Source organism: Zeus faber, assembly GCF_960531495.2.
Source record: "Zeus faber genome assembly, chromosome: 3".
Taxonomy (NCBI): Eukaryota; Metazoa; Chordata; class Actinopteri; order Zeiformes; family Zeidae; genus Zeus; species Zeus faber.
The window spans coordinates 25,688,860-25,701,395 of NC_137190.1; the positions used below are offsets into that span (position 1 = coordinate 25,688,860).

Sequence of the window (12,536 nt, forward strand, 5' to 3'; positions counted from 1 at the left end):
CTCTCCACCCCCATCTGCAACCCCCTCCCCACTGTGTAATGATCACACACACACACACACACACACACACACACACAGTCTCTTTCTCTGTCTCTCACTCTCCCTCAATTTAATACACATTAGGACTCGAGTTAATAAGATATTGTCTTTGGAGCCCACTCTAAGAATATTATTATGGTTAGATATGATTTCCTGTCTATGCTGTTGTGGGGGAGATAGCAATGAAACGATGATCAAAAAAAGTCACTGTTGTACATTCTCTAACGGTAAAGTTGAACTATTAATCATTTTAGCTGGGGGACCCCCTGGAACCTGTCAAAGGACCCCTGGCAGTCCCCGGACCCCACATGGAGAACCCCTGGACTAGAGCATCAAACTACACACATTTTCTCAATAGGCTACTGCATTAAATGTTCGGTTTGAGTGTTTTTATCAACAGTTTCACCGCAGCTCTTCCTATGAGAAGGCGAGGCCCCTGCGTGCAGGTCCGCTTCCTCCGGTCCCGGCAGACTTGGGATTTGTTCCTCCTCTGGCGGCTCCTCATCCATCTCCGTGACAAAGTGCCTCCCGGACAGCAGCTGATAATGAATGTGCAGCGGAGAGCGGGGTGCACTCCGTCATCCCTCCACCTCTTTCTTTTTCTTCCTTTTTTTCACTGCATGGGTATCAATTAGTCCATGGGGCCTTTAGGTCTTAGAGGGAAAGTGACGACTAAACACTGTGGTCCGCTCTGAGAACGGCTCGGTTAGGGCTTGTAGAGATTATAGAGTTGTACTTATTGACTTAAGAGTCTGGATTCAAACCACATTTTATCGTGTTTCCCATCGGACCGATTTTGTGGGCAAGGTTTTTCAACGCGGTAGGCAATGGCTATTTCCTTGATCATGTTATTAGACACCAACACCAGGGTGACAGCCGTACTTGTAGGCCTACGTGGAGTTTATAATGAAAACTGTTTGCTCGGGACATTTCATTTCTGTTGAAGATCTTTCTTCAAATTTTTATTTGGGTGTCCCGACGCTTTGAGACACGTGCATTGCTCATCAAAATATTTGCATCCTTTTAAACTCAGCTTTAGGACAGTGACGGGAATTTCCATAGGATTAAACTTTGGACCGATTCAAGAAAATATTATTCTACACGCTGTAAATTGTGTGGGCAATTTTGCTTTTTGACTTAATACGGATTTTCTGGGAAATTGTCTTGTCTACGTGAGGAGATGGCAGCTGATATCCCCCCAAATATGATGCTGTATGTACAGATTCCTTTTCCTTTTGTCATCAAGACCAATATTTTGGTTTCTGGTCTAAAAGACATACATTTTGACTTTTTGTTTATATCCATTGTGTTTCATCTATAATATCTGGACCAGAATTAAACAAATTTCAATTCACTATCCCATTATTCTCAAATCAGATACTCTGAAGGATTTCTTTCTGAAGATCCGGCCATTCCGTGAGCTAAGTAGCATAATGAGATGTGACCTTATGTGTCAAAATGTCACCTCCAGTAAGATATACGGATGCCCTGTGGTTAGAAAGTCATCACTAAAACACATTATCTCCCGACACCATTACACCCTTGAAAGCACTCTCCAGTTCCTTTGGACAATAGAATCCCAGAGGAATATGGTGCATGATGATTTAAAGAGTACAGCATATTTTCATACATGATCTGGTTTAGTAATTGAACAACATGGTGTATTCTATTGTGGGTATTGTGAAATAATGCCTGTATTTTGGTATGTTTTCACCTAATATTTTTGAGTTTTTCTGGAGAAAAGAGTTGTCCCTCCTTTCTCATAATTCATTCAGTAGCGAATTTGATATTTTTTCTAGTCTCCAAGTTACAAGTTAAATTCTAAAAATTAAATTCAAGTGATCAAGACTTAAGTCCCAATGATGTATTAATAATCACAAATTGGCGTCTGTCTCACATGACTAGGTGTTAACTTAATGAGACAGAAAACACTAAGCTGGAAATCCCAAGAACCGCCTTAACTTTTGCCATTTATTTTGTATTCCAGTTTATTTTCAGTTTGGAATCAGTCTGGTTTGTCAAATAAATATAACATGTCTATAACATGAATAATCCAGCAGCTCAATCTACTGAATATTCAGTGAGGTGCACAGACTTTTATACCAGTTTTGAAACTTTATTGTTGAATGAACCCACCAGACATATTATACACATTGTGTGTCATGTGCAGTGACAAACAGGGATACCAACGCTGATTGATATTATACACTGAGGTACATTGGGTTCAACTATGGAATTGAATTTAAATAATATGATTGGCGTAACTGGTTATTACACCTGCAAAGTTAAGGGTTAGGGTTTAGGGTTAGTAATGTAATAGCAAGTTAGATGACAACTCCAGTCTGCATTGTAGTGTCCGTTCCACACACACAAGTGGCTCAAATGCATGAGCGAATAACCAATTTGATTAATAATGAAACATGTGACAACAAAAAAAAAAATCTAAATTGGGCAATCTGGAGACTGGGACTGAATGGAAGCAATCATTTTCAGTTTTCAAAAGAGGTTGCTTCCGTATGTCAAGCCCTGATTCCAAGGTCTCTGAAAAAGCTCACTAAATAAAATCTGAGTATAATCACAAATGTCTCATGGAGAACAGTAGTTTTGAAAACACAAAAGATGGAATGTCAATCTCATTAAAAGTAACACAATTTACAAGAACCGTACAAATCACACTGTGCTGAAATAAGATTGAAAAACAAAGAAAAAAAGAAAGAAACATCAATTGCACTCATAGGATGCACTGCCACAGGGAAGGAACAACGGTTTCCATTTAGCGTCCTTTAACTTCCTTCCCAGTGTTCCACAACAGAGGTGTGTGGTGTCCCAGTACACTAGCAGCATACTCCAACACTACATATCAATAGTTACAGACTAAAAACTTTGATTTAGCAAAACCAATACATGTTCAGCTTTTCCTGTGCAATCCCTCCAAACTGCTGGGCAGACAAGCTAAATAAAGCTACAAACCATCCAGAAAATACCCAGATTGCCCATGGATCGATAAACGGGCAACTCTTGTAGCTTCATTTTTTGGGCCTGGGCATTGTTTGTTATAAACATGATAGAAGAATTTTAAAAATTGGGAGGTATTTATTGCTGATCTTCAATCAATAATGATAATAAATCTATGGATTTAACCTTCTGTACAGTATGCGTCAACAAAACACTTTGTCCCTCATTCTGGAAGCCGAGAGGAAGCGTACTTTACAGTTTGTCCCCATTTTATGCCAAGTAAAACAATAACCTCATGTGATTTGCCACATTACACCTGTTTTACAAACACAAAACTTTCAATTTTGTGTTTCAAATATTGTTTTCTTTTTTTACATGATTGCACTACGAAGTGATGGCATAATGGAAATGTCTAAACCTGTAGCGTTGTGCATCATCTCAAACAGAATGACGTACATGGGTCATAGTCTCTGGTTAGCACATTTTACAGGCGTGTAGGGAGGAACTTTAGATAAAAACATGGTGGTTCCACATTAGACAAATTCTTATAAAATCTACGATTCTTTTCTCACAGCTTTACATAAAAATAAAAATGCCTTGCCTTAATCTAACATTAAGAAGGCAGTACCTTACAAGGCCAGCAGGAGGAAACGACACACTATGAGACATGACAGTCAGTTTGGGGGCAGAGGAGTCAAACTTGCCATTGTGGTCCCCAGGCTGACAAGATGCAACATTTCTCTTTTCCAACACTCTCCTTTGTAGATGTTCCCAAACCTCCAGGTTGAGGGGTGGAAACAGATGTATCCTTTTCCATCCATTCCCACGCCGCTTCTACCAGTGTCTCGAGTCCACCAGCTCAGGCCGCAGGCTCAGTTTCTTTAGCGTCTCGTAGCCGACCACCATCACGATGGCCGTGGGAGTGGAGGAAATGATGCGCGCCGAGAGTCCCTTAGTGACTCCCCAAAACCCCTCCTCTGCAATCAGCTGTTTGAAGGTCTCAATGACCGATGTCCTGCCTTCAACCTAATAAATACAAATAACAAAACACGGGAAATTAGATACGTCAGAACTTTGACCTTGGATAAGCAATTACTTCTAGCAAACTAAAATCGAGGTGAATAAAAAATAATAAAATGAATACATCTCTACATAGTCAGTCCTCATCCCTAGTGCCGTTCAGACTTGCTCTCTACCTGCACTCTGGCTCGGACCACATCCATTGGGTTGGTGACGGTGGAGGCTGTAGCGGCCGCCAGTGGTCCAGCCATGGCCTGCAGCACCAGGTGAGGACAGTCACTGGGAGCCAGTTTGGAGAGCTGTTCTGTTGAATAACATATACATAGGTTATATCTGTATACAAGGTGTCAAAGAAAAATAAGGTAAACAAAATGTTGTCTTAATCAAAAAAAAACAACTTTTTTTTAAAGCATACCTGCATAGAAATGATAAAATGGCCACCACACTGCGCTGTTTGGAATATAGGTGAGAAGCGAAGCCACATATCCCCTGTAGAAGCCCCGGAAACCATCAGCAGCAAAAATCTGTGCAATAATATCCCTGGTTTGGCCAAACATCGGCCTGGGCTTCCCTGCCTCCACCGTGGCCGTGAGCCGGAAGCGGGTGAGGTGCTGCCCCTGGCCCTGCATCATGAGCTGCTGGGAGACCATGTCTATGGGCACGGTGATGCTCTGGGCAACCAGGGAGGCCGAGCCGCCCGCCACCAGTGACTTCACCGTGTTGTCGTTGGAGTAGCTGGAGACATACTTCCTCACCAGCTCGTAGGTGGTGATGTACGCTTGGCCCGATATCAGTGTCAACGTGTTGACCATGAAGCCACGGTACAGTCCACGTACGCCTTCCGTCCGCAGGATCTTAAAGAAGGCATCGAAGGTGCCGCTGTAGAGCGACTTGCCCTTCTGCACCTGCAGCCGGGTGCGGATGAGCGTGGCCGGGTAGACGGTGGCCCGGATAGTCATGGTCATGAACACCCCGAAGGAGTAGAATTTCCTTTTGTCCAGATCCTCCCATTCTATGATTTGGATGTTCCTCTTCTGCTGCATCCTTCTGCCTCTGACAGTCACTCATCTGAACAACAGTCACCTGATAGCATCAAAATCAGAATCGTTGTTTTATTTGGTCAAGTACATTTTCATGTACAAGGGATTTGTTGGTGCATTATTTCAGACAGAGGAGTAACAAAAATGTAAAAATAATCTTAAAGACAATATATACAGCATATATTTACACCAATAGTCTAAAGAATACATTTCACCACGAACTGCACTGAGGTTTCAAAGGTGACACAGGTAATGACTGCATCACATTAACAAAATCCACAGGTTTTTCAGGAAATCTCGTAAAAGTTTGACCATTTGCAAAAAGAGTCACTGCACAGGTCTGAGGGTGTGGTGCTCCAGACAAGACAGCTGCGAGGTCTAGAAAGGTGTCAACTGAGATGTTATTGTGGTCTAACGGCAGCTCTCATCAAAATGTAGTGTTGCATCTGCCGCTACTGAATGCAATAACCCGATATTGGTGATTATGTGCAAAAACATTTGGGCTGAAGCTTGAGCGCGTTACCAACAACCTGTGTCCCCTTCCCGTCCTCCCTGTGCTCTTCAAAAAACTAAAACGGTCCGCCTTATAGGGTCACAATTGTGACGTCAGTAAGACATCGAATGAGCCGCCTTCTCGCTGTGTTCAAACGGCGCCTCACATCCACACACGAGGGGGAGGGAGGACACAGGCAGAGAGCGGTCAGGCAGACACGCACGTTATAGCATTTAGTAACAGAAGAGGGCGGTAACGTAAGAATACAATAGGATGCGAGGCAATGTTAAAAAACAAAACCCAAAAACAATTGTGTTGTTGCACTGCTGCCATCTCCTGTTACTAAATGCAATGTCCTCTGTATGTATTTGTGACTGACCGTGTCCAACTGACTTGAAACTCAAAGTGAATTAAATGTATCTTACATTTGACAAGTTGAAAACAACCAAGTCAGTTAAATTAGAAAAGGCATATCGAAATGACAGAGGCACAGAGTCGACGTTACCTAGGAAGCTAGGGCAGTTAGCCGGCATCTGGACACACTAACGTCACCTCCCTGACTAGCGTTAGCTCACTTACCTCGTTGGACATGTGTTTTATTTCGAAGTCATGTTGTCAGCCGTAGGTCTTACTTACAGCGGCATGCAACAAAATAAAAAAACGATGAAGCTGAGCTAGTAGGGCAGCCCAAGCAGCCTCGGTTGAGCCGTGAGAGCAGTTTTAATGAACTGGAATTCCCTGCCAGACTGGTTGTTTAAGCTACTTCCTGTTTCGGTTTAACTTCCGTGATGGAGCAGCCAATGGGGAGGCTTCGCCCCCCCCCCATCTTTAACAAAGCAGCACATGAAACCTGCTAAATGCAATGCAATGCAAAAAGCGTCTGCTAAATGCAATGTAATATTAGTATAAAGTAAGCTTACAATTTGTAACAATTATACATATTACACCTCCATCCAGCGTAATTCTGTTGCTTTACAACCTTGAAGTGAATGGAGGGATGGCACAGTTCGGTTCCTTCCACTGCCAATATGCTGTTGGGGTATGGCCTTGCTATATTCTAAGACATAGTGGAGGCATATTAACTGTCTTTCAATACTGCTGGGGTATGGCCTTGTCCCCCCCTACAATATAGTAACAGCGCCCAATCTGTTGCTCAATAGGTAGTTTATGCTATATTCAGTGTTCACGTCACAATAAATTCCCAGGATTAGGAGTCAATTAAACACAAATTCTGAATTCCATTTTCAAATGGTATTTTAATCAAGGTACAAAATTAAAACTGATACTTTTACTTGTTTTATCTATTCAGACCCAAGTATTTGCTAATAAATTAAATAGGAAACTAACAGCAGTCAGAAGAGGTTGGAGGCTGTCTCCTCTTCCACAGACTTCGCAGATGTATATTATAATATACACAAAGACCTATTTCAATAGACCATTTCTTTCAAGGCTTCATTCAGCAGTCGACCTTCTCCTGGTAGCACCAGCGCCTTCAATGCTTGTGTTCATTAAAACCACCAGGTGGAAAATGCTGCGAAAATAAAGGAGAAAATTAATGATCATGAAATTGAGATAGCCCTTAATGGAATCAACCATACTAGCCATTTAAGTAAATTACATAGTATGTAAATACCTGGTAATTTACTCCTGACAACAAACGATGTCATGATCAGCGATCAAAACACCCCCATCCAAGTCCAAACTGGTTTTCCAATGCTGGTCCACATCATCTGATTTAGGGGGAGAAAACATCAGAACCAACCAACTACAATGCCATAGGTGATGAAGAGCAGTTTCACAGTAACAAGGTGATTGCCTTTTCTAAAATGAGAAATTCTGTCAGAAATGTGCTGCCACATTTCTCATTAAATAAGTCATTAATTCCGGCAACTTTGATTGGCTGTCTATTGGTTGGCATTTTCTGTAGTCTCAGAAACAAAAGTGGTTTATACATCATGCTCTCAGCGTGGTGCATGTTTTTCTTCATAGACCAGATAGGAATTGTACTTTAGATATAGGGTTTTAACACATCTGGAGATTCAGTTCTTACTGGAGCTGGGACGCCATCTTGAACCACTTCAATGGCATCGTGCCACGTGTTTCTCAATCCTCAGCTGTGGGCAAAGACACAATAGTGAGTTGTCAGAACACCAACTTAGTGTTAAAATGTTACCCATGACGAATGAAGATGCTTTAATTAAGCTCAAGCCAAATTAGGACTTTTTTTTTTCTAGGAAGTATCGAATTAGGAAGTTTTATCGACAGAAGTTTCAAATAATATTAAAACTAATAATCAACTGGGACAAATCATTCTGTGACAGCTATATTCCAAAATTGACTTGTCATGCAGCAACTAGGCACTAATTCTCGGTACGATATAATACTTGACGGGGATTTTTTGAGATATACTTGTTTAAGGTACAGTTCAGACAGGAATGGGTACTACTAGACCATGTAATAATTTTACCAGGCGGAAAGGTGTGGTCAAATTTGGCCCAATTTGTTACATTATTAGTCGTCTCTATAGGTCTCAGAATATGAAGTAGGTTTTGTACATCATGCTTTCAGCGTGGTGCATGTTTTCTCCTCATAGACCAGAGACTGAAGCTGCTGTCAGCTTAATTTACTAAGACGTAACACTTTACCTGAGAGTTCAGCTTCGACCACCTCGATGGCCTCATACAGCAGGTCTCAGGATACTTTGCTGTGGTGAAATAATATTTAGACAATAAGTAATACAACCCCAAAATGTTGTTTCATTTAACATTACTCTAACTACAGCCATTAAACCATTTCAATATAATCAAGGTGTATCTGATCAATACACCTAGACTCAGGCCAAATATAACACTTGATTTTATGCAACAGTAAGTCATATTTTAAGTCATCCAGGCATGTATCCAGAAATAAATATGATGAGCCTTTGCATTATCAAAATTCAATAAGTCACACTGTCATTCCGACAGTCTGTACGCAACTTAAGCTTTACGCCCATGGGATTGTCAATTCAAACTACCCATTATCCAAAATGACTTTAAATTATGAACCATATAACCTTCATACAAGAGATTTGAAGTTATGAACCCTTCTTGGATGAATAAACTCATTGGATGGTTAACTAATCGTGGGCTCCAACCAACTTTGGCTAATGTGCAGCAAAATAATGGCACATGTGCATTTTGTAAGTCTCAGAATTGTATGATACTATACATCAAGCTTTCAGCGTGGTGCATGTTTTCTCTTCATAGACCAGACAAAAACACCGAGCCACTATTTGGAACATATGCGTTGCTGTCATTCAGCATCATTTTTATTTTTATTAAGATTTAACAAATCTTACCGGTTGGGTTTGACCACCTTGATGTCTCCGCGTAGCATCGCTCTGGATTTTTTCCTGTAAGGAGAAATCAGAAAATAAGGTATGACACCGAAATCAAGAAATGATCAATGTGCTTTGGGAGAGCCGGGTTCCATTCTACAGGAAGTTTGTTGCATATTAGTTTTAATTGGTTTCAGGACCGATCTTTGAGTAAGTTCTCTCATTCACTTAAGTATTGCAGGTTAGTATTCAATTAAATATTATGTTGGTAGGGCAGAGACATGAATTTCGGATTTCTCTCTACTGTAGGCATGTTTTATAGCTTCCCAGTGACTACTTGAACTAACTTGACTCCTTTGGACAGATTTTTTTTTTTAAGCATAAGTGAATTTTTGATCAGTTGAACCTGCACCGAAACAGATTAAAGAGTGAAATTAATACACCTTTAAAACAACTTGTAAACAACTCTGAAAAAGTAATTAAACTATATTAAGAGAATTAAAGTTATAAGGGCCAATCGGCTTTGAATTTAGAGGGGAAATATAAAGCATCCCTCATAAAACAGACCCAAAGAATGAAAATGTTAAACTACTTGTCAATGACTTTACGGATTGATATTTGTTAACGTGAATAAGACGTCAGTCCACGATCCCTGCGGAACACGTGCGCTCAGTTGGTTTCAAATTGCCACGTGCAGAGCCATGTCCACCCGCGGTCAAAACACGTCGCGAAAGTTCGCCGTAACCGTGCCAACGGAGATGAGATCAACGGGACTCTTTCTATACAAACACCATATTATTTAACTCTGGTTCCTTAAACCGCAATTTAAGCGACTCGCTCACCTCATCCTCGCACCGCCGACACCACGCGGCTCACCCGAAGGAGACGGGAAGAGGAAAGGGAAATACGTCACCTATGAAACGTACTTCCGCGGTACTGCCCGTCCACAAAGACAACAGGGTCCAAATAAATAAATGGATAAATGAATAAGCATACCAATACTACTACCAATACTACTACCAATACTACTACCAATACTACTACCAATACTACTACCAATACTACTACCAATACTAATAATAATAATAATAATTATTATAATAATAATAATAAAAAGGATAAGAATAAGAATAAGAATAAGAAGAGGAATAAGAATAAGAACCGTTGTTTGTGTATGTATATATACTGTATTCAAGTTTTAAGAGGTTTATTAAATTGGACGTAATTTAAGTCAATATTAAATCAATAAATACATACATAAATAAATAAATATGCCTATAAAATGAACAAATATGTCTCTGAAATAAATGAGGCCGTAAATATATTCGTATATAAATACGTGTAAACATGATTTATAAGTGAGTATATAGTTCACTAAATAAATACGTTGGGATTTTTTATTTTTTTTAAAATACGTTTTTCAAAATAATACTCTCATTCCGTTGGGGGGACATTTGTTTCATCATTCCACGTTTATTCGATTCCAGGCACTTTTATCTCATCATGCCGCATGTCCATCTGTTTCGGATTCCGATTAGGAGCCGGCGGAGAGAGCGGGGACAGGTGTCGTGCCAAAAAGGCGATCGTCCGCCAAAACCTGATTGCCGTCCGCGGTGGCGCGCACGGCCTGTTCGAACTGTATCGCCCAGTTTCTGTCATCTACAGCTGCCTTTGTCTGGATCAAACAGTCACAACGTGCACATACACACAACTTGATGTCCGTGGTGAAAGCAAAGGGATGTCTTTGTTCAACTTTAACGTAACTGAATAATCACAATTGTGGCCAAATAAGTGTTTGCAGTTCAAAGCGTAATATGACATTTACGTGATTATAGGCAACACTTTATATCTTTGGTATGTCTAAGACCCTTGTTTAGGCCTATGTTTGGAAACTAGACTATAATTAACATGATTTACTGATTTTGTATATACAGGGTTGTATATAAAATAAAAAAATCAATTATTTTGCAATTATCCTTATGACTCTACATTATTTGACCTGCTCCGTGCCCTAGATTATAACCAACCCAGTCCCTTTTACCAGATTATATATCTTTAAAGTGGCAATAGGCCTACAACCCATAAAATGCAGTTTTGCACTTGCCAAAAAGTGATTGCAGCTCCTAGCTTCTCACCCAAAGGTTATTTATGCCTCAAAATAACTGAATGACTGAATAAAAATATTCATTTACAAGGTCTTGTCTTTAAAATTCTGATTAAGTCATTTCGAGGCAAAAAGCAACCTTTCACTCATAAGGTAGTTATATCTGCTCCATCTCATCCACTGTGTGTTTCTCCAAACAAAACCAACAAGAATATAGTGTTTTTGGTGTAGATGTATTTATAGGATATGACTTCTGTAGTACCCTTTTAATCCTTAGAAACATTTAAGAGCAGGTCATTTCACTTAAGTAGAATTGCCAATGTCATACTTTTACTAGAGTATTTTTTTGTATTTATGCCACCACTGTAAGAATACATTGAATGCGTTCAGTCAGTCATTTAGCCTGTGTACAGAGGATGGTCTTCCATTACGGTAGGTGGCACTGGTATTTAAGTCATAGAGACCCAACAAGAGCCTGTGTGTGTGTGTGTGTGTGTGTGTGTGCGTGTGTGTGTGTGTGTGTGTGTGTGCGTGTGTGTGTGTGTGTGTGTGTGTGTGTGTGTGTGTGTGTGTGTGTGTGTGTGTGTGTGTGTGTGTGTGTGTGTGTGTGTGTGTGTGTTAACAGCGTTTTCAGCCCATATTAGAGAGCACTACTCCCAGTACATACCAGTACATACCAGTATATAGAGATGGGTTCAATGATCCAGACCACCAGACCACTTAGGCTGCTTTTTCAGTTCCAGATAGGAAAGCTGTTGGAATAAAGCCAAATCCAAATGATCTGGTCGTCTACTCCAGGAGTGGAGATGCTGGCAGTACCATCGGCTCTGCAATTGATACCAGGACCCACTTTGATCTGCTCTGATTCTGTTTAAATTCTCCAGAGCCTGAGATCCTTCAACTCCAGCCACCAAGATATTCTGTTCAAAGTATTACAAGTACATTCCAGACCCGTTCAGCGAGGGATGCCAACTGGGTTTATGTGGGTTCCGGCACATGTGGGTCTGAGGGGAAACAAGGAGGCGGACAGATGATCAAAACAAGCTTTACATAGAGACACCATAGATTTAGTCCCGTGAAGCAAATCCGAGGTCAAGGCAATCATTTTGGAGTAAAGCAAGTGCAAGGGAAGTGCTAAACCCCTAAACAAGGGGTCATTTTTATATGGCTTAAACAACAAAGACAATTCAACAATAATAAATATAGGTGGGTCAAGGAAAGAAGAGGTCATCTGCCACAGAATAAGGATCGGCTTTTCCAATTCAAACAGCACACCCAGTATAATTGGAAAGCACCCAAGCGGTTAATATGAGCGCTGTCAGGCCGAGGAGACTGTGACACAGCCAGAGAATGTACAACGAATGACTAACAAAATCAGTATTTGAACTTAAATGAACCCGTTAAAGTGGGTCGAGCGGCAGGATTTTCCTCGGGTTCATTAGACCGACAGCATTCATAGGTTGGATTTCATCTCTGGCCCCCACTCCGGAGCGGAAGGTGGCGGTAGTGCACGTAATACGCTGGTTGCCACCCGCCCTTTTTAAACCAAAACGAAGAAGAAGACTA

General features: G+C 40.8%; 1 protein-coding gene and 1 long non-coding RNA gene across 2 annotated transcripts; both read right to left on the reverse strand.

Moving 5' to 3' along the window:
* Positions 1-2,214: 2,214 nt before the first annotated feature.
* On the reverse strand, positions 2,215-6,145 carry LOC307228510 (solute carrier family 25 member 44-like). Its single transcript, XM_079998192.1, has 4 exons — positions 6,127-6,145; positions 4,430-5,097; positions 4,191-4,318; positions 2,215-4,020 (listed from the first exon to the last, which is right to left on the reverse strand). Exons 2-4 carry the CDS (start codon positions 5,055-5,057, stop codon positions 3,829-3,831), a joined length of 948 nt encoding a protein of 315 aa, XP_079854318.1. The 5' UTR covers positions 5,058-5,097; positions 6,127-6,145; the 3' UTR covers positions 2,215-3,828.
* A 669-nt stretch (positions 6,146-6,814) lies between these two features.
* On the reverse strand, positions 6,815-9,759 carry LOC307228439. Its single transcript, XR_013844084.1, has 6 exons — positions 9,709-9,759; positions 8,888-8,941; positions 8,193-8,251; positions 7,598-7,661; positions 7,181-7,277; positions 6,815-7,078 (listed from the first exon to the last, which is right to left on the reverse strand). It is a non-coding gene; the product is annotated as an uncharacterized lncRNA (long non-coding RNA).
* Positions 9,760-12,536: the final 2,777 nt, after the last annotated feature.

What these genes read in the sequence shown, in the direction of transcription:
- LOC307228510 (XM_079998192.1), bottom strand. Translation starts at nt 5,057, where the DNA reads ATGCAGCAGAAGAGGAACATCCAAATCATAGAATGGGAGGATCTGGAC. An exon ending in ATTTTATCATTTCTATGCAG is followed by an intron (nt 4,319 to 4,429) that starts GTATGCTTTAAA and finishes GTTATTCAACAG; the next exon opens with AACAGCTCTCCAAACTGGCT. An exon ending in TGGTCCGAGCCAGAGTGCAG is followed by an intron (nt 4,021 to 4,190) that starts GTAGAGAGCAAG and finishes TGTATTTATTAG; the next exon opens with GTTGAAGGCAGGACATCGGT.